We start from the raw sequence: 22,676 nt of genomic DNA, 5'->3' as shown, positions 1-22,676 counted from the left end.
GTCAGGTCTCTATTTCCTGCCCATTTGTACCTCTATTCCAGCTAATGGGACCTTTGGGTCCCTGGAGTCTCTGTACTGAAGAGCTTCTTCTTCTTCTTCTCGTTCGTGCTACCATGAACTCTTAAATGAGGCCGATGAAAGGAAGCTGCAAGATGTTACTGCTTCCGTACAGTGCTGCACTGCTTAGGCCTTGAATCTACCGGGCAGATCTGACTTGTCCACCTTGGTGAGTCAGCCCTCAAGATCTTATTTGGTCCTCTGAGTGGCAGCAGAATCTTTCAGGCTGGAATCATAAATGTTCCCCAAACTCTTAGCTGGCACCACTTGGTCCACCACTTTCCCCTTCTTTAACATCATGGAATTTGATTTGGTGGGTTTGAAACTCATCCTTGACCTTGCAATATCCATCTGATGTTGTTGCCATGATGGTGACATCACCCATGAATGCTCTGATGGGGGGCTGCCGTGTGCCAGACTTGTTCAGCTGATTTGGCCACCATGTTCATAGTGGGGGCTAAAAGATGCTACAATGAGTCTCACATCTGTAGGGAGGCGAAACTTTAATAAAACTTATTTAGGAATGTGTTTCAAGTGTCAAATCCAAAATATAATACATACACATAAAATACATAAAATACACATATATTACAAGGCCAACTAAAGTTTGCCCCCCACCCCCCAAACTCACACACACACACACACACACACACACACACACACACAAAAAGAGGGCCTTCTTGTTGCATTATTTCAGAGCCTCCTGAGAAGGAATGACCTAAGCAGATGAAGAAGTGGCTACACTATACATTCTTACAATGAAGGGGATTTATCACCCATCACTCCCACATATGATCAATCATCCATTTTGACCACATAGTTTATTGACGTTCAAAGGTTAAATGTTCCAAATTCCTTACAAATTTAAAAGTTGTGAAATTGACAATAAGTGGAAGAATACATGACTACACATCCATTCATTCTCAAAATGAATCAGTCAGTCATAGTTACATTTTGACTTTGACACATTTTATCTTTATATTTCTGCAGATGTGACATTGACCCAAACCCAAACATTAGAGGGGTCTTATGTATTGACCCTGGCTTTTCCATCCATCCATCCATCCATCTGTGAGGCTTCGCTGATCAGATGTTGTCTGATCTTTAGAGTATGATGTGTGTCATAGCGTCATGCCGGAATCCAGAAAATCTCAAAGGCTGATCACTTCATCCCTTTATTATCGCCTTATATTTCCCCTTATGAACCTTTAAAGTTGAAAAAATCATCTTATTCCAAACTGTCTGACAATATAATTTTTAATCTATATTAACTTGTTCCCACTATTCACTGAAGCTATATGACAATTGGAATTAAATATTGGAACCCAAGACTCCTACGAAGGAGTTTATTAGATGGACTGGCACAAAATTTGGTAGGGCACCATGAGGTTTACATTTGAGGGTTGTTTTGTGAAATGTCTCAACAACTTTTGGATGGATCGCCATAAAATGTGGCACAGACATCCATATTCACCTCAGGAGGAGTTGTAGTAACTTTGGTGAAGCCTTAACTTTTCATCTACCACCATCATCAGGTCAAAATTTTAATGTGTCACATAGTTTGCTTAATATTCAAATACCTGCAAAACTCAAGAAATTCCCATCAGCCTTAATTGTACTTTGTGTTTGGAGCTGATGAGCAAAAGTTAGCATGCCAACAAGCAGGTGAAAATGGTAAATATAATACTTGCTAAACATCAGCATGTTTAGAAGATACTGTATGATGTCATTGGTTAGCATACTGATGTTACCCTTTAGCTCAACCACTGTGCTGCCTCACGCTGTAGGCTCTTTTCTTTCCTGTTACTTCAAATAAGGAAAGTTCACACATAAGTAAAAATTTAAATGTTTTACACCTGCCATTACAGTGGTAATGTTTGCTAAATGTTAAATGTGGCATATTTCCCATGTAAAACAAAATTCATCTGGGACTTATATTTTATGGACAGTGGAGGTTTGGGATGTAGGGAGAGAGTAGCTAATCATCTTGCACTTACACTGATAGAAAGAAAGCTATGAATCACACTTATTTGAAGAGTGTTAACACATTCTTAACACAGCTGTGGGCTTTGAGATATGATGTTGGTGTACACAACGACAACATTTGTCATCTTTCACTGACCTTTGCTGGTGATGCCAGATCTCTGAGGCTTGCTAAACTGACTGCCACAGTCAGTTAGGTATGAAAGTGACCAAAACTCAAATGCAGGTGTATTTGTTTTTCTGTAACACCTGCCTTGTGAAAAGGACGCTGCATGCCAGCGCTGATAAACTGCTTTTCAGCATTCTGTAGTTGGGCGATACTGAACTATGTATGCAGATGAGGACAGTGAAGGTCTAACAAATGGGAGGCAACCCACTATGTCATTATTTTTCATGTAAAAGTGTAAAAGTTGGTTCAACACCACCATCATCAAAACACCGAGTGAGGGAATATCTTTTGGAAGAATGGAGTTCAACCCTTCAGTAGAGTTCTGCACATTTGGAGAGTCTAAGACAAGGAACACTGAAGCTGTTCTGAAGGCTAGTAATGGAACAATACTTTACTAAGACATTTCATTTCATTTGTCACCACTCTGTATCTTGTCATGGAGAAACGTGTTGCAGAGACTGGTGGACCCTGCTTTCCAAAATACAACTTGATAGTACCCCTAACTGAATAAATAAAATAAAAAAATTCAAAATCTGAAATTAGTGATAGAAATGTATCATTCCTTGTCTGGCACATATTTTCATCACTATAAGCATGCCCTCGGGCTGAAATGCTGAAGCATTGCACAAAAATATCTCCCAAAATGTTAGAAAAAGCCATGATAAACAAGCCTCCATTTACAACTTGCACATCTTTCAAACAAGATCATACTCGCCAAACGTGACACAACTGTTTTGCAACACAAAGCACATTACTTTGTTTGGGCTTATGTTTGTATGTTTCTTAAAGCCAAACTGGTGATTCTTTGTCTTCTCACCAGACACCAGGACAGATTATAAATTTACACCATACATGGCAAAGCAAAGTGGCAATATGACCAAGGCATCACTTCCTTGAGCATGAAACCCTCAACTGGAGCCAGGAAAATGTGTAATTTTGGAGTTCTTCCTCGAGGATAAGTATTTTGGGTAAATGAGATGGTCAAAATGAAAGGAATCTCCCTGTTCTCATTCTTGTGCCCGTAATTAATGACGAACAGACTCGTGTCCAAGACACTTACATAAATATTTTCAGTTTGGATGAAGGAAATGTAATCAAGCAAAATCCAGCTGTTTCATGTGCAGCTGAACCAGGATAGGATAGGGATATGGTAGATCAACTGAGGATATGCAACACAACATCATGGTTATTAAAGATGAATACTTAGAAAGATGCTGCTTCTTTGAAGGTTAATGAATGAATGTGGATTTACATGTAAAGCATCCCCTTTAATGGCTAAAGCTGGTTTTTAAAAGCAATGATAAATCAACCTGTCAATACTGCTTTTGAGAACATTACAAAGAAAAGTGTTGTTATTGCCTCGGTGGCACAGACGTATCTGCTACTGCAGAAAATGACGTGCGTATGTTTGCAGATGAAATGTTGAAATTACAAATCCCACAGGTGATCAAACACTTTGCAAAGAGCAAACAGAGGTCTGACACAAGTTGATTCGACATGCTTTAAACACAGAGAAATACTTTGAGTGTAGGTGTTCTGATTGCACAGAGAGATAACAGATTGTAGAACTGTATCTGTGCAAGCTTTGTACCCCTCCCTCATGCCCCCACCCAATATAAAGCAAACACACACACACACACACACACACACACAAACACACACACACACACACACACACACACACACACACACACACACACACACACACACACACACACAGTTTTCTATTTAGTTATACCATACATTGTGTTTTGTGATTTATTTTTGATTCATTAATATTTGATTGGCACATTACCTAAAATCCTTTGATACAGGCTGGACATTAAATGGCTTACATACTTGATCCACACACTTACACAATATGAAATTGTTGAATATATTCCATAAAACTGTTAACTCGCCCATAAATTGCTCCCAAATCTGACAACCTGAAACCATACAATCTCATGCAGAAAAACTGAAGTGTGACAGCAGCAAAAGGAAGCAGGAGAACAGATGCATAGTATATATACAGTAAGTAACCTTGAAAAACCTGTAATACTATACACATTATAAGCATTTAACATATTGAACATGATGCATGAAAAACAAAAATAAAAGGTACTATATACACCACATAAATGGTAATTACAAAATATGTTTAGGCACAAATAATGACAAATAAAGTGAGCAGATGAGGAAGTTACAACCAATATTAAATGCAAAAATTGCACTTGCTTTTGAAGGAATACAATCGGGTGGTCCAGTTTGTCAAGGTTTTTCTGGACTCTCTAGTCCTGTTTGCTGTTGAGGTGAATATCCTGGTATTTGTATGACCAACCAACCTCTATCTCCATTCACTGGATGTGCACTGGTACCATCTATCTCTAGCTCCTTGGTCTGTCACCTGTATTTACATGATGCATGTTATAATGGAGTTATGGTTTATTTGGGAGCAAGACGTTAGAGATGACCAACCGGTCAAATGTCTTTGTGACAAGAGTAATGGAGCCTGACCAACCATTAGACATGAGCCTGGAGCCATCCATATGTTGCTAGCAACTCATCCCAGCTATGCAATCCATGGAAGATAGGAAAATCCTCTGCTATCTTCTCCATGCTGCACAGCAAAAGGGCCAGTACAAGAATGGGTGAAGTCCCCCTCTCAACACAGCAGGGGATGTGTTCATGTTTCCCTCCGGTATCATAGTCAAATAATAATTATTTTAAATTTAAGGGTCATTTGATATAGCGAGGTAATTTTTTTCACCAACCACAGTGTATATGTAGTATCATCATGTGGTGGCAAGGTTAATGTTTGTTAAATGATTTGTGGGGTGGCTCCAACCCAAACATGATTCAGAATCTAATATTGTATGGTTATGCTACCAAATCACAATTTTTAAAAAAATTTTTTGATAGTAATCTGTGTAGAGATGGTTCTAAATTTAACTGTATTCAGAATCACAATCAGAATTGGAATCTGTCATATTAGCCAAGTAGTGTGCAAGTATGTGTCTTGGTGTTTGCTCCCACAAATGCAACATAGAAGAATAAAGAATGAAAATAGAACAAAAGTAAGATAATAATAAATAAGGAAATAAACAAAAATAATAAAATTAAATCTATTTACAGAATGGAATAATAACAGTTGTGAAATGAGACATAAAAACTGAGTGTACAGAAGAAATATAGACTGTGCTGTTGACAAAGAAATTAAGTTTATGAAATATATAAATGTGACGTGCAATAAATAGATTAAAATTATGTAACTGTGGAGGTTGAATGAAATGTACAATGTTGACATATTCATCAGCCTCCTGCATACAACAAACAATACTCTTAAATGTAATAAATTTTATGGCGCCCTTTATGAGCGCTCAAGCTGTGGGCCCTTACATTTGTCTCCACAGTTCTCACCATTATGGCACAGACTTAGACAACAAATCCCTCTTTTCTCCCACAGCCCCCATAGAGCATACATGCAGCCTATATTTTATATAAAATAGGCTATAATTTAGCTTTTATATCACATATGTGTAGGCATGTGTATGCCTGGTGAGTTAGAGTAAAATGAAATGAAATGCCAATTTATTGCAGCACTAAACCCTCTGGACCTTACTTTGAGAACCTGTGATTGGTCAAAAGCACAAAGGTCTTCCATCATTGATCCCTACAAATGGTATCAGTGCCCATACTGTAGAAATCTTCTGCTGAGACCCTCTGATAGTAAACTGAGAATGTCATTATTCATAGACAAGAAATAAAGATCCACATCAGGTTGTAATAATAAATAAATAAATAAATAAATAAAAAGTTAAATAAATAAGTTGTAAAGCTTACAGTGGTTATAAGTTTTAACAGTTTTTTGTTTGTACATTCAGATATTGAAGAAATGTATTGTTTGATATGGACAATCATCTATGAAAAGTTTGACTTTTTGCTTAAGAATTTGGATTTGTGAATATAAAATTTGGTCAAAATAGTGAGCAAATTAATCAAATAGAACTGCAAACAAAGATTCCTGTAATATTCTGTGAATCCAAACATTACATTTCTCCAAAATAATAAAAAGTTAGGGGAGATATCAGCAGTAAATCGTGTCAGTGGAGACGCAGACGATGCTTTCGTCATCAACCAACCTTCGTTTCAACTTCTCAACCAACCCTTACTGCACTCCTGCTGCTTTTGTCCCGCCCTCATCTCATTGTAACACATGTGATATTTTCTTATTTGTGAATTCCTGTTATTAACTATGAATGGGAAAAACAAGCACAAGCACTACTACAACTAAGACTTTAATTGTCCGATATCTACTCGTACTTTAAAGCTTTAAATAACGTTTAAAGTGATTAGTTTAGAAGCCTGTCAGTCAAAACTCTATCATCAAGTTAGGTTGGTAGTGCACAGCTTTTCCACGTCAGTGTGTTTACTGAGAGACTGACAGCTGCAGGAAGCTTCACTTTATTCACTTATGCAGCGCTTTATGGCGAGTGAATGAATACGCGCTGTTTGGAAATATCACGTTCTGACGCAGTGGAATGTCCGCTAATGTTAATTTGTCTGTTTGTCGCAGTGAATTGAACTTCGGTCTTCTTCAGTCACTGTTGGCCGGCTAGCCTGCTAGCTTGCCGAGCTAGGCTAGCTAGCTTAACTAACGTTACAGCTTGACTCCATCTTTGAAATAGAAGCCATAAACAGGTAATATGTGCATTTGTCGACAGGTGGTTTTGCTTTAAAGACTCAATGACATATAAATAACGTGTTGTCTGAAAGGACAAACAGTGAGGACACATTAGCCAGTTCACGCTAGCTAATTGAGCTAGGTGGTTAGCTCTCAGGCTTCTGGACATGTAATCAGTCTGTTAAGTTAGTTAATGAAACCAATCTGTAGACACTTCATTATATTGATATATATGAACTAAACTGTATTCATGTGTCTTTTCGTTGTGTGTTTGTTTGTCCCAGAGGGCTGTCATCTGCCTATCAGCCTCTTATTGCGGTGGGTGGCTAGCCTGTTAGCCTGAGTAGATGTTACTGACTCAACTAATCTAATCAGCCAGCACCTTCCTATCTCACCTGACAGCCGACCTGCTGGCTTCTGTCACTTGCCTTTTGTGTATTACTGTGTTATGTTTCACGTATACCTCTTGTGTTTTGGGGTTTCATTATGACTATATTGGATTCACGTTTGACTTTGTTCGAGTCTTGGGTTTAGTTTGCTGTTAGTGTATTTCTGTGAAGCTACATGAAGAGATGTTGTAGTATCGTGACAGCTGGTTGCTGTCAGTGATGTCTAAAAGTAAGGGGGGAAGTCTGAGTCCTCTCAGTTACATACAGTGATTGATACACTTTATTGCGAGCCTGACTTTTTTAGCATCACTAAGACAGCTCCTATCATACCAACACGTCATCCAAACTTAAAGGACAGGTTCACAGTTTTCCAAGTCTGTCTTAAAACAACAGGCAGGAGCCCAAATGAACATTGAAACATGTTTTTCTTGCTGTAATCGTTCATACTGACCATTAGATAGTCCCCACATAATGTTTTGTTTCATGTAACTTACAATGTAAGTGATGGGGGACAAAATCCACAGTCCTCCTTCTGTGCAAAAATGTATTTAAGACTTTATCTGAAGCTAATATGAAGCTTCAGCGTCCAAATGAGTCAAATCAAGTTGAAGTAGTCTTTTTAGCGTCACAGTCCCTCTTTTTGTTACTATACTTCCGTCGCAGCTCAACAGGGAAACACTGTCTGAGGAAACACAAAGAGGGAATTTGATGCTAAAAAGATGCAGCAGATATCTACTTGATATGACTAACTCAGACTGCTGAAGCTTTATATAATCTTCACATCAACTTTTAAATGACTGTGTGGACACACTGTGGATTTTTCCATCACTTACATTGAAAGCACATGTGAAGGAGATCTTTAATATCCAGTATGAACAGGAGGAATGATTACAGCAATGAAAACCTCTTTCATTGGTCATATGGACACCTGACTGCTGTTTCAAGACACACTTGAAAAATTGTGAACCTGTCCTTTAAGGCACTACAGTGATCTCAGAGGACATGTGAACATGGAATTTAATATTAAGAGTAGAATTTTTTTAAAATGACAGAATGTGAAAATTTGCTTATAGGGTGAAGGCATTCATTTAGAAGAGCTTAGTGTACAGATAGACCTGAGACAACTTTGTAATTTTGGGTTATCTGTCTAGTGTTGTGGTGGTGCTATCCACAGGTGTCCACTGCTTTTAACCTCTTGCATAAAGTATAAATCTAGCGCTAAATGACATTCAGCGCTCTTTGAAGTGTTAAGACAATGGAGTACGGATGAAAACTGTGCCCCACTTACACCTCATTTAAGAGGTTTATATTGACAGAATATTTAAATCACCAAAAGAATCAGTGGAAGGTGTAAACCTGTAGGTCTGCTCATCTGGTCCCAAATTGTGAGAACTGGCCTCTAGTATTCTAAATTCTCGTCAAACAAATAACTAAACATCATGCTGAGATGGCTGTGCTTCATGAAATGAATCCTCCTGACTACTGTCTGCTCCTGAGTCTTGGGTTCTGGCCCCTTCAACCTTTCACCTATAAACTCCCAATCCAGATAGTGTGGAGTGGATGTGCACAGTATCATTATCTAACCACAAGTGCGGATGACGGAGAATGAAGGAACATCATAAAAATTGATTTCCCTCGCTTTGCCCCAACTACATTCATACTGATTCATTGATTTTATAGCACATGTTGATTATTTTAGGGACATTATGCATTTTACAAGTAAACAGTACACGATATCAATCAAACAGCTGATAGCGTAAGGTGTAAGTATCCATGGTGATGGATGTTTCCTTGCTTTAAAGGAGAGATGCAAGTGTGTCCCAAAGTTGACCTATTTGTTGACACCCTCTTATACATTTCATTCTGAAGTGGTAGTGAGCAGGGACTGGTTTGGTATACAGCCAGACAACACAATAGTCTATCATCCCACAGAACAACCTGTAGCACCAATTCACTTGTTGTTGCTCAACAAAGTAGCCTAGTGAGACAGTGGTCAGTTACACTGGGTTTGTTCTTGTGGGCCAAATGAAATGAGCAAGCATTCGGTGTTACCCCTGTAATAGTGCAGCATAGTGCAACAAGAACCCCCGCCAGGCCAAAAAAATATTTTATTACTGCCAAAAATAACGGCAAATATCCATTCATTCAGAAATCAATAGCGTTTGGGAGCCTCTGTGCAGCGCTGTTCCGAAACGTGAGTTAATGTTTGTGTCGTTGCCTGAGAAACTAGTCTAACCTGACGATGCTAACAGAGAAATATGTGGCTGCTGAGTCTCCCGACTTTTGCTCAGTGCACCCTCCCCCCCGCCAGGCCAAAACAGTCAACCTAGGGGAAACACTGAAGCATTATTGCTTTGTTTGAATGTCACATGAACAATGTCTGTTACAGATTGTAGTTAATGATGTTTCAATCAGAATCCACTGAAGTAAAGCTGTGATGTAGGCAGTTATGTCTTAATGCATAGTTATTGAGCTGTCAAACATTTTTTACCTAAACTGAATACCTGCTGTGTGCACTGTTCAGCTCTATGATGTTGGAAATCATTAGATGAGGACTTTGTATCAACAGACACTCAACATCAATGATATATGACAGTCTTATCAGCTGTGATATGGCTGGCTATCATTCTGTCTCAACATCTTAGCCTTCCCCTATCATAACTTCATCCTCTTAGTGTTTTGAATAGGCTGCTTACCATGAATTTAAAAGAACGTGGCCTCAGCCACCCAATCTCTATACTCATATACTGTATCTCCCTGTAAAGTAAGCGTATTATCTCACATGGCTTCCATGGCACAAGAAAAAAGGTTAATCCAACAATTTTGATATCCCGTGCTTCTCAAATATGAACACCATGCCATTTTGATTCTGTTTGGTTATCCATATTGGTTTCAGGCATTGTCTAGGTGGACATGGAAATTTTCTGTCCGCTTCGTAGATTCTATTCATTTGAGGCTGAGAGCTCTTAGTTTGACTTTAAGCTTGGCTACTCAATTTTCAGATACTTTTTGCAGAATATCAGATTTGTTTATTGGATTTATTTAGTCAAAAGATTGTTTATCCATCACTTAAAATTCCTGCAGTCCAACAAGCAGTTTCACAGTTTTTTATTGATGGTTATGTGGTCTGTGGTGCATTTGTTACTGTATGTACTTATATATAAGGCTGCAACTAAATTATTTTCATGATCAATTAATCAACTGATTATTTTATCAATGAACCAATTAATTGTTTGGTCTATTAAATGTCAGATAATTGTGAAAAAATGACTCTTAATTCCCCACAACTCAAAGAGATGCATTCACATGTCTTGTTTTGCCCGATCAACAGTCCAAGATATTCAGTTTACTGTCATATATGACACAGAAAAGCTTCATTTGAGAAGCTGCAACTGGCAATTTTTCATAAAAAATGACTGAAATGATTAATCGATTATCAAAACAGTTGTTATTAATTTCATGACCATCGACTAATCAATTAATTGACTAGTAATTACTATAGCTCTACTCACACACTGGCTGCACACTTCCATCCTTAATACCTCACCAATCAAGGTACTTCATTATATCATTCCCAAAATCCTGTTAATCTGAAAGTGGCATTAAGCAGTCCTGCTTGTTGATTTGCAACATTGTCCACAAAGGCCAGATAATAATGAAAGTATTCAAAATCACATGCTAACAGATTGATCTCATGTTTTTCCCTTTGAGTCCAATACTTTTAAGTGTTTTCTACTTTTTGGGAAGGCAAATTGTAATGATGTCTCTTATTATCATTCAGTTAGATGTGACTACTTTGAATCATGATATTAGAGTTACAGTACAGTTATGTAAAGGGACTAGTAGTGATAATGTTGAATTTTTGCCCAGCTATAGATTGTGTCTCTGCCAAAATCAACCATCTCTTCTTTCCTTTTTCTGTCAGAAAGCAGCATGGTGGACAAGAATATCTACATCGTCCAGGGTGAAATTGGTACTGTTGTCGGGGCTATCAAGAGGAACTCCAGATGGAACACCCACACTCCACTGGCAAGTTAAAAAGAACAACTATATTTTTTATTAGAACTGCATTAAGGTTAGATTTAGTAAAGATGTAAAAAAAAAAACGGAGGTTTTTCATAGAGCTCCACACTGGTCAACTCAATTTCTGGTATCCGAAACTTGACCCAAGTAGGGCCAATCTAATCAATTCAGTCTAATCATTTAGGGTCCCATTGCATTGGTGAGTGGATCAGCTCTAACAGCTTTTGCATTATCATCATTGCAGAAGGAAAATGTCCAAAGTTTTGGACACATTAAGAACTGACCTCTAGTGTATATAGGGTAAGCCTTAACTTGCAGGTTAATTGGGCAAACTACATCCCCAGCAACATCCTGAATGAGAAGTCACTGTGATTTTCTGATGGGAATGATCATATTTTTATATAATGTCCACAATAGTGGCTGATTTATTTATCTTACTTTTGAAACTTGAAACTTTTTGGTCACAAGCAGGTCTCTGACCTCTGTTGTTAATAACAGGTAATTGTATCTTCTAGAATAGTTGGATATAAAATCATGACTCTCACACAGAGGTTCTCAGTCCAGGCTTCATTTCAACCATCTAATCAGGGACTGATTTCATAAACAGCAGGATAACAAACACAGTGTCATGTCTCTCAAGTGTCAACATGTTGGGCACTTCTTTGGATGCAAAGAGGCCTGTCACCATAACTACTTTTGTTGGACGATATATTGTCCCAGAAATAATTGCGATAAACGATATTATTGGCATTTTAAGACCATTTTATGCCATAGTTGCAGTTAACATGGTAACACTGGTTTAAACACCATACTTACCTATTTGGGAGGTGCTCCCTAGCTTCACTTTATTCACTTCACCATACCTGCAGCCTACAAACATAACCTACACACCCCCAGCATGTGTTCACTAGTGGGAGTGAAGAGTTTTGGGAGAGTTTTGGGTTTCTAGAAATGTCAGGAACTGTTTTTATTTATTGAGGCGAGTGTGATGCTCACAAAAAAGGGATTTTATGAGTTAAATAGTTCATAGGACATAAGTCTGTTTCTGTTGGTCTTAAAAAAGAAAACAAAAACAACTTTATGACCATCACAGCAGCAAAACTTGAGAGAGACTCAGCAGCCAGACATTTCTCCGTTCTCTGTTTAGGAACGGCTGAGATCCACCTGAGGTCCACCTTAAAGGTCAGACCACCTTAAGTGAGCCTGGTCAGGTTAGGCTAACCCATTGTCACTAACTTCTTGGCTAACCCCCTTCACTTTAATCAGCAGATGGCAGGGAAGACACAGGAACTTGGCTTGGGTCTTGAGGAGTTGTAGCGTTTATTCACTGACAAATACCCTAGACTGTACACACACTGCACCACTACGTTCTCCGCTATACTGCTAACTTCATACTCTCTGCTGCTGCTCCGGTCGCCAGCACCAGTGTCACTGTCACACACCCGCTCTCTCTCTGTCTCTCGCTCTGTCTCTCGCTCTGTCTTGACCGTACACTCGCTACACACCTGGTGGCAATCTCATGTAAAAAACCATGCATGTAAACACAATGGGCAATATCAAGGTCAGCAAAAATGATCAAGGTCATGTCCATATATCATATGATAAGTCTATAATGTAATTATCGTGACAGGCCTATACATAGATATACTGTAGATACATAAAAGATACATTTAGATAGATATATACATTTGCTAAATCGCTCATTACTGTTTTTGTCTAGAAGATACTAAGTACTGTACTTATTACAAGAAAAAGTTGATTTCGTAGCACACATTTAACTGAATACACCCTGATTGAGCATCCTGAACACCCTAAATAGCAAATTCTCCTATGCTTCCATGATTTCTGATCATGTTTTTTGCTCTACCCAGGATGAAGAACAAGACCCACTACTGAACAGCTTTGGCCACCTCAAGGAAATACTCAACAACATAAAAGGTATGTGGGGTGCTGTGGTGGTATACTGTAGGTTGGGCGGAAGGTGATGGTATCAGTAACAGTTCAGGTCAAGATGTTTGACTTACAACTGTCATATCACCATAAACAAACCACACAATTCACCAGAGTTTGTCTGAATTGCACAAAGCAGGTTAGGAGTGAAAACACCCCAAATCTGCAGAAAAACTTCACGTCTGATTCTGCCAATGTTCAGGAAAGATCGCACAGTGGAAGCTACCCTTCACTAAGTTTTTTTTTATGTCCTCCAATTGTTGTTGTGTTAATACATTACTTGAATAAACCTCAGGGAATTAGGACTGTGAATTTGAGTATACTCGCATTGCCTTTTCCCCTTTTTTGTCTCAACAGTAAGGTGATATTTAATCAGGTGTGCTCAGTAGATTTCCACTGAGAAACATCTTGGCCTTTCACACTTGTCAATATTATTTCTCAACATCTTACGGCGTAAGAGATTTTCTCCGTTTGATCATTTTAAAAAGTCCCAAGGTGTCCCGGTAATGCTGTTTGTCGATCTTCTGTAAAATTGTCCTTATTATGAGAAGACAATGAAGTTAAATGTTATGTGGAGGCAAATGTTATGTACAGTGCAAGTGTCTCCCTACATGAAAAGGGTTGAATTAGAGTATTTAAAGTTGACTAATTTGCCAATTTGGATGAATGTTTTAAATATTAAGAATACTCAACATTATTACTGATGCATTTTTATCAGTATACCTTACCTAGACTAATGTGAAATGGCCTGTTATAACATGTGGCCAAGTATAACAGCCTACATATCAAAGTCTCATGTTTTCCTACCTGAAAGACTGTAAATAAATAAAATGGATGCTTCTTAATGATAGAGTAATATCACATTGGACCGCAGTAGAGGAAGTGAGTAGCGGGGCGAGTAAAAACTCTCTGCCCCCCTTCTCCATCACCCTTCTCTCTACTTCCATCACAGTAAAGTTTGCAGGTAGGTCATTTTCAGATGACTGTATGTAAAACTTTGTAGCCTGCAATGCTGTTATCCTGTGTCTCTCTGTATAGAGTGAAAAAAAAGTCCTGATGCTTTTATAGACAAAATGAGATTCAAACCAGGGGCTCCTCAACAGATGAAGAACATTTAGGGAGGCAGCCCTCGTACACAGGAAGCTTCAACAAATGTGCCAAGTGTTTTCAGTGGCTGCTTCAAAACTATAGGCATTAAGTGGCATGTTCTAAAAGTTTGATGTGACTTAGCCTATTGTAGGACAGCCTTTCAGGAAAAAGAGCATCAACATTGTGTTGTTTTGGTACCTGCACATAGATATTCTGTTTGTTATTAACTATTAAAGCCTGAACTCCTGTCTGCACTGTGTATTAGTGACACATTCTCGGCATCCAAACAAGTGCATACCCTTACTGGCATCTCTGTGCAGGGCTTACACGTTAAGTTTGAACAAGGCTTTTCTCCTAGTCTAATCACACTAGCACTACATGTGGTGACTGATTATTTGTGAGTCTAAGTGTGGAGATGCAGTGGTGCTGTCTGGCAGCCCCCCCCCCTACCCCCCCTACTGAGAGAATCAAGCTGGCTCTGAGGACAATCCTGCATGTTGTCATGCCTTTGCAATGAGAGTCCTGGCAGCTCCTACAGCCCTACAGCTCCAGTTGTAAGCAATGGGAAAGATTCAACACATGGAGCTGCGCAGCCTGAGCCCCCACCATTGCTGCCTCCCTCCAGGGAATGCCTCTGCCACTGTAAGATGGACAGGCGCTTCTGGTCGAGGAATCCACCACTCTGGTTAACCCTCCTCTTTCCTTTTCCTCTCTCTATAACCCTTTCTTTTCTGTCTGCAAATCATCAAAAGCCTATATTCCTCTGTTACTGTCACTTAGACTGATTTCACCACAGCTATTGTGTTCAACTTGAATGGAAGTCAAATAAAAAACTGAAATATTTTTTTCATCTTTTTTTGAACATTTGCATGAAGTAATGAGTCCATGTCAAGGATGTTTGAAGGCCTTGTTGCATCCTTAAGCCCAAATCCCATGTGCACCCGGCCTCTCAAATGTTTCATCCTTACTCTGATGAGAGTCAAAATGGAGATCAAATAACCACAGTAGAGCTGAATTCTGTGCTTGACATACTGATCAATTTATGTTTTTGCAGCAGCATAACAACCTATTAGATCTCTCTGCCTCTGTCTTTCATACAGAAACACAGCAATATTTTGGTAGGAAATCTTGCGGGTGGGCTGTGTTGTGCTGCTGCTCTGAGGCTTCGCAGCGGCCCAGCTGTCTGCTTAATGAAAGCCCAGTAATTCCATTCACTCTAGTGTGTATCTCCGCTCCCTCTAACAACAAAAGCCAACCAGCAAAGGAAATATGAATTAGTCCCCACAAGATTTCTCAGCCCCTCTCTGTCTCTCTTCTCTTATTTTCTTTCTTTCTTTCTCTCCATCTCTGTTGCTCTCTCTCTCTCTCTCTCTCTCTCTCTGGCTGAGGGTTTCTGTTCTGTTCTAGCCAGCGTGATTGACAGCACCATGTGCCATAGAGCTGGAGAGTAGTGCAGCTGGAAGTATATCATCTGCAATTTTAGTTGGGTAAATATAGCAGGGAGTCTTGTCAAGCAGAGAGATAAATTGTTCTGGGAAAGGAAGTGTTGTCTCTCTTTTCTGAAAGGAAGGAGAAAAAAGTTTCCTCCAACTCCTGGAAAATGTAAAGTTCTCTCTGGACTCCCGAACAATGAAAGCACAGTTGCAGAAGCTGGGTCAGTAATGGACCATGTGTTGAGATGCCTCAGCTCCACCTTGCTTAGTCAGCCAGGCAAATCAGACCCAGGAAGCAGGAGCCTATCATCCGATTAAAACGGGATGGTTTGGATTGAGCCTGATACCTAATGTCCATCCCTAACCTCATTAGACCCATATAATTGAGTGCTTTCCACAGCTTTGTGGCCAGCATCTGTCTTTAAATGTGTACTTGCTTGCAGAAATTATGTGAGTTTCTGTCCTATAAAAGTCCTTTGGTTTTAAACCTAAAGACCAGTGTTTTTTAATATAAGCATGGCAGCATGGCAAATTAAGGCTTTTTATTCATTTTCCAGATGGATACTGGGTGTTAGTGAGATGTGCAACAGTGCAACATAAGCGGCGATACAGTGTTTAAGCATTGTCTGGGAAGCGGTCAAATGGGCCTATTAGTGCTTTACTTTGGGGTTGATGGAAAACATTACCATGAACTAGGGCTGGGTGATATGGTCCAAAAAACATAAAATCTCTTTTTTTCTCCCTTTTTTTTTTCTCAAGCTTGGAGGCAATTTACAATTTCAGTTTATTTATCTTTTGCTGCAGATTGCAGGAAAAGACTTCATGTGCAAAACAGTTGATAGATCAGCATCACTAGCAAGGCTTTCATCGTCATGCATATTGAAAAAACAAAGGTTATCCCACACAGCTGTGGTAGATGCTTGAACTGAGTAGCGCATGTTCACTTTAATAATCAGTTTTAGATAGATCAGATAGAGCAGAAAAGTCACAAGGCACATTCATCGATCTGCTCCTGTAGCCTGGTATCTGCAGAAAGCTGGCTAGTCAGTGTTAGCTACCTGGCTACATGGCAGGGACAAACTGAACTGTAGAACCCACATACTGTTATGCTGACTCCCATGTTTTCACCTCTCCTAACCACATAATGCCTCATCAACAAACGTAAACCGAGAGAGCAGATCAGTGAGTATTTTTCAGTTTGTCCTTTTCATAGATGCGACTGTTAGATTTACGACGAGACAGATAGAGTCAGCTAGCTGCCTGGAGTCACGGCAGTCCCGCAAACTGCTACTGGTGCGTGTGTATTTCACTATTTACATCACAGTTAACAGGACTGTCGTGACTCAAGACAAGAATAGTATCAAGCTATCGTCTACTTTACTTTTTGATGTAAAATAACCTTTTTTGGATTTTGTTATATCTGGATTCTCATGATGTAGACATTTGACACATTGGGTAAAAACAAAAAAATACTAATGATAACACATATGCCTTATTCCTTAAAGCCTCAGTTCTAAGTTGTTTGTCATCATAAGTTCAAAAACTCACATTTGGTTGATTGTTTTTTACATTATTTCTTGACATTTTGGACCTTGATGTCGTAAGCATTGTGGTATGATTAGAGTTCATCAGTTGGCCACATGGACCAGTAGCAGTTGTGATGATAGGAACAGCCATGTGGGCCATGCTGCACCTAATCCAGGCGCTACATTGGAATTAAAAACAAGCGACTAATAGTGACGAATTGGCTCCAAGATCTTTATTGTATTTGGTGTTGTAAGATGTGAAACATGGTTTTGAGCTGCAGATTGAGTCTTTGTCTCTCACGTGACTTTGACAGGTGTCTCTCCTGAATAAGATTGTCATCACACAGACAAATCTGTCTCCATCTCTCGTTGAATAATTTGGATTTATTTTGTTGCCGGACTATACCTCAGAGAGTAAGCGTGTGTGGAGAACAGCCATTTGTTCTGACATACATTTTATTTCCTCTTACGCTCACCTATTTTTTTTTTTTCCCCAGTAACACCTTTTTTTATGCAGAAGTCACTGAGCCTCAGCTTCTCAAATCTTCAATTCTCTCCTTCCACCCTCCTCTCCTATCGACCCCCTCCGCTGCAGCGAAGGTCAGGTTTTTGACAAGTCTGCAGAAGAAACAGTCTGCTCCTAAATCCCTTCATTTTTATTCATACAAATACAGGTTTAGAGCTCCTAGCAGCCCCATAGATACAAAGCCAGAGTGGCCTTTTGACTGACAGCTTTCTCCCTTTCATCCAAACACTAACGAAATTCACAAGCACACCTCTAATTGACTCGAATCACCAGCACGGCACCAGAGGTAGATATCAGGGTGCATGGCAGTGGATTTGCAGAATGAACATTGTGGAGGATGATTTGATTATACTCCAGCTGACCTTTCCAATAATTATCTGGGTTTCCCATAAGCAAAGCACAAAGCAGAGGTAATTTGGCATGGAATAAGGAAAATTATGAGAAAATTTATGTATTTTTAATCGCGTTCTTTGAGTCTCTAACATGTAAGAATTATTATAATATGTACTCATTCATTTATTTTATCTACTGCAATAAAACGAAGGTGCTCAGTGGCACCAGTACAACGCCAGTTTTGTTTTTAAAATGTTCTCTTTTTGTTTTCACAAAGCCTAATCCATGCGTTACTGACAACCTCACTAATTCATCACATTTTACCATCATGTCAGTCATCAAGAGGGAATGCACACATGCCGCCCCTCTTAGTCTCATTTCAAGGTCAAGCTTGTGTGTGTGTGTGTCGTCTCAGTCCCCAGCTGTGGTCAGGCAGGCGCTGGCGGGCCTCCGGGGGTCGCAGCCCGAGCACTTGGGAACTGACTGTGGCCTTATACCCCCCTGCCCCCGCCCCCCCCTGCCCCCCCCTTCCACTTCCCTGCCACCTGATCTTCACACATATATCACTCCCAATTGAACCGGCAGAAGGCAGCTGGCAAATGCCGAGGAAGAGGAACCATAATTCATGTCGCTCAGCCACTTATGCAAATATGTTTACTCACGGAGGCATTCAGAGCAAGGAGAATCCACCTCATGGCAATTCTTAACATGTCTGCCGCGTGGCCCTGGTGTCCTGTAGCTTTAAGTATGAGATCATGAGATAGATTCTCAGTCCTGCTGTCAGTGTTATTTTTATTACACGGTCAAAAGACAATAAACTGAGTGGGCAGAGTTGTTACTCACATTAGTGTTTGTCTGATTTCCTCAGGCTAATGTTGTGCGGGTATACCACCTGGATAAATTAATCCCTTAATTTTTGCGGCCTGGTCCGACTCACTAACAGGATGATATTTTTGATCTTATTTCTTATTTCTCATGCGTGCAAAGACATTCAAGATAATATTGGTATCTTTATTCTATATATACATTTCTTGGCAGATTTTGCTCCAGTGGTTCCAGTTGGCAGTAAATAAAATGTTATGGTGATTAACCTGCATACTTCTTGATCCTCAATTTAGACCGAAATTTCTTTAAAGTGGCTGAAGATGTGAAGCCTGCCAGCTTTTTTTTTCTTCAAACGTCCTGGGTGACATGTTCTCATATTCTCATTTAACCTACATTTTTCTAGATTTATCTTGTTACATATATTTCGTTCGTATAGGTCCACATACTAAACAACATTATTACATTTTGTTTCTTTCTTCAATACAGTGTCCTTTTAGAAATATTATTCATATCTCCACCCAGTTACTGCAGCTACAGTCAAATCAAGTGCACCTGCCCTGCACTAAACTGATATAACAGCTACATAAGTCTCATGTTTTACCTTTAGACTTGTGTTTTAATGCAGTTGCTCATCATTTGTGATGTGAAAACGTCAGATTTCCACACAGTCACAGAAATAAAAAGTGTGTCCTGGTATTAGTTCAGTTCTAAAAGCCAAGCGCAGCATGGAGCATCTCTCCTGTCAGCTGAAGAGTGGATCAGACTGGACGGTGGAGACACTGGTTCGTGTCTGTTTAAAAAGGAGTTTAGCCGACTTTGCTGCATTTAACATCGGCGCTTGAGTTTGGAGAAGGAAACACATTTTCTCTCCTCTGCATCACGCTGTCCTCCGTTTCCATCACAGTTATGTATTTAGATCATTTAGAGACAAGAATCTGGAAAAGTTTGCATCCTGTCATGTTGTCACCCTGTGTTTCTCCGTGTGTAATGACGTGGATTTTAAAAATGGCAGCAATTTGACCGACAAAGTGTGAGTTGACTCAGTGGCTCATCGACTGATGTAGCGACTAAGCAACTTTTAGGGGGCCACTCTAATTTATAACTATATGGAAGGTTGCATCTTATGTATTCATGTAATACTACATTTTAGCACCCTATATTTTTCGCCTTTATTGTCATAGGCTTTAACCAATGATTAGTTTTCCTACTGATTAATGGAGGAATTACCTTTAAATGTATGGTTTTGTATTTAAAATGTCAAAAATAATGAAAATGCCCATCTTGACTTTTCAGAGCTCTTTTCAGAGTTACATCTTCAGTTGTCTTGTTTTGTCTGACCAACAGTTCAAAACAGTTTACATTGATCTACATCACCATTATTGGAGATTTGGTTTTTCATTTTGAGTTTATTGATGTTGTTTTTTGATTTAGTTCATCATTACTGTTTAATGAAACAAACTAAATGCCATGATACCACAGAGAATATAAATACTAGCTGCATTGGTGCGTGCAGTTGTGATTGATGGCTGATGGGAGGCCCATGGATTATACAGGTGTTATACAGTGGCAAGCCTTTGGCCCGCCAGTTGTAAAAGTCCCCATCAAAAGAGCTATGATTAATCGGAGTGTCTCCCACTCCCCAGACAGGCTGCCACCTAGTGCTGGTTAGTAGCTGTAAATCTGGCCAGTTAACAGTGCCCTAACCGGGGACTGACAGGCAGGGCTTAGGCCCAGTGTGAAGAGGGGATGCAACTGTTGTCCTGTTTCAGAGGCTCTCAACAATGTGCTGAGTGGATGGAGAGTCCCAGCAGAGGGCTATTAATCATGCCGGGTGTCTGCAGGGTGGGGAGGACGGGGGGGCTGAGGGTTAGAGGGAAGAGAGGGTCGAGGGTGCCGCGGAGGATCTGGATGTGCTGACAGGAACAGTGGGCAAGATGTGAGCAAAACAAACTAGCCCCCATGAGCCCCAAAAGAGAGGAGGAGGAGGGCAGGCTGGGCCAGAGCTTGGACAGAAGAAATGTGCTGTGCATTCACACTAAAGCCTCCTGCACGCATGGAGGAGTTTCCACACAATTGTGTATATCATTCACTCCAGAAATGGTGTCAAATGAGTTTAGTAATACAGAGATGCTCTTAATTGGGAAAGAATGATTACCGCGTATTGTCATCATCTAAACTATCCTGTCCCTTTAAGCATGTTGCATCAACATAATTGATCACTGTTATCACTGTCAATATTGTGATTATGTGAAATGTGTATGTGAAACACATTCACCATAATGGACTGCATTAATATATTTGTAAAGCTTTTATCCAAAGCACTTAACAGTACTAATAGTGGTCTCACTTAGAAATTATTGTCCCAGTTTGTATGACTCATCCAAAGTGGTAATATTATTCTGTGTGAGACTGAAAGGAAACCTACAGTTTACTACAACATGGGATTTATTTTCATATCTACAGCCATCAGTTGTATTGGTTGTGATGTGATTATATTGTACTTCCCAGTTAACTGGTGAAATCTTGAAATGTGGCAACATGTAATAGGTTCAACTGGGCAACAAGCACAAGTAATCAAACTATCATACAGGATGAAAAACAAACCTCCAGCTTAGACATACTTACTTCGAAGAGAAAACAAAGGTGAACAGTGTAATTATGATGCACACTGGCCCAAAAAGCATTTACCCCACACACAGTCATTGGAAAAGGAGTGGCTATAATACAGTGAAAACATTTTTCTGAGTGTCACAAACTCTATGAAATGACTATTATCAGAGTTTGATCCACTCAGTCCAGTGATATTTGAAAAGTCTATATTATATTAAATTACATATTATATAAATTATATTAAATTATTTGATCCCTTTCATGTGAGTGGGGAGTCAACTGGAAGTCAGATGTCTCAGCCAGCGGAAGTCTCTGGTGCAAATGCTCTAATTGGTTCAGCTCTATGGGCCCAAAAATGTGGAGGCGTGAGGAGGCGTGAGGAAGCGTGCGAAAATATGGCAAACTTTTTCTGGCTTCACATACCACTGAGCAACTTTCATAGGAATGAATGGGCGTCATCTTTGATCGTTGTATCCAGTCATACATTCACGGTGTTGCAGCCTGACTTCCTGGTCCAATTTTAACCTTCCATACTCACTGTAGTTGTGCATACTCAGCTTTCCTGTGCAATGAGTGGTTAGAACAACATTGTGGTGTACTCACCTTCGGTTTTACCTCCAAATAAAGTGCCTTTGTAAATCTGGCAAAACTGTCAGACCACTCCTGTTTGTTGCCCCTTTGGTCCTGTAGCCATGTTCTGAAATCACAGTTATTACTTTGGTGATCTCTTATCATTTCTGATGGACCCGTTGGCCAGAGCTACAAAAATACAACGCAAGTTGTAATAAACCATAATTTTCCAAAGAATAATGATGATCTCAAACGCTACATTCAAAGAATATAGTGAATCAGTCTTTTAGTGTGTACTAGGTAGATATTTTGACCGAAGTAGTAGTAGTAAAAAGTGCCAGGCATTTTCTTTTCCAGCCTTGGCCCTCAGAGTCCAGACTGGATCAGTGAAGGTCTAGACCTTATCTATGTTGTCAGCTGTGACTGGATTTAGTGTTTTCCCCTGTACAACCTGGATTGTGTTTTAATGTTCTGTTAAGCATATTCTTATGAGGTGGTAATTGGAGTTCAGCACGAGACACCGACACCCA

The 22,676-nt window shown here is 39.6% G+C and overlaps 1 protein-coding gene across 5 annotated transcripts in view; it reads left to right on the top strand.

Annotated features, from left to right (window-relative positions):
* Positions 1–6,589: 6,589 nt before the first annotated feature.
* gbf1 (golgi brefeldin A resistant guanine nucleotide exchange factor 1) overlaps positions 6,590–22,676 on the top strand; it is a 94,896-nt gene continuing 78,809 nt past the window's right edge. For 3 of the 5 annotated variants that reach the window (XM_067609287.1, XM_067609286.1, XM_067609285.1), the window contains exons 1-3: positions 6,590–6,889; positions 11,187–11,290; positions 13,156–13,222. In XM_067609287.1, coding sequence (XP_067465388.1) covers positions 11,195–11,290; positions 13,156–13,222 — 163 coding nt within the window. In that variant the 5' untranslated portion in view covers positions 6,590–6,889; positions 11,187–11,194. Of the gene's footprint in view, positions 6,890–7,156; positions 7,191–11,186; positions 11,291–13,155; positions 13,223–22,676 lie in introns of all 5 variants that reach the window. The other 2 variants (XM_067609284.1, XM_067609282.1) reach the window with 2 other exon arrangements.

This window comes from Thunnus thynnus, chromosome 14 (genome assembly GCF_963924715.1).
Source record: "Thunnus thynnus chromosome 14, fThuThy2.1, whole genome shotgun sequence".
Lineage (NCBI taxonomy): Eukaryota > Metazoa > Chordata > Actinopteri > Scombriformes > Scombridae > Thunnus > Thunnus thynnus.
The sequence above is the reverse complement of the archived record's forward strand: the minus strand, read 5'-3'. Positions and strand labels throughout refer to the sequence as shown.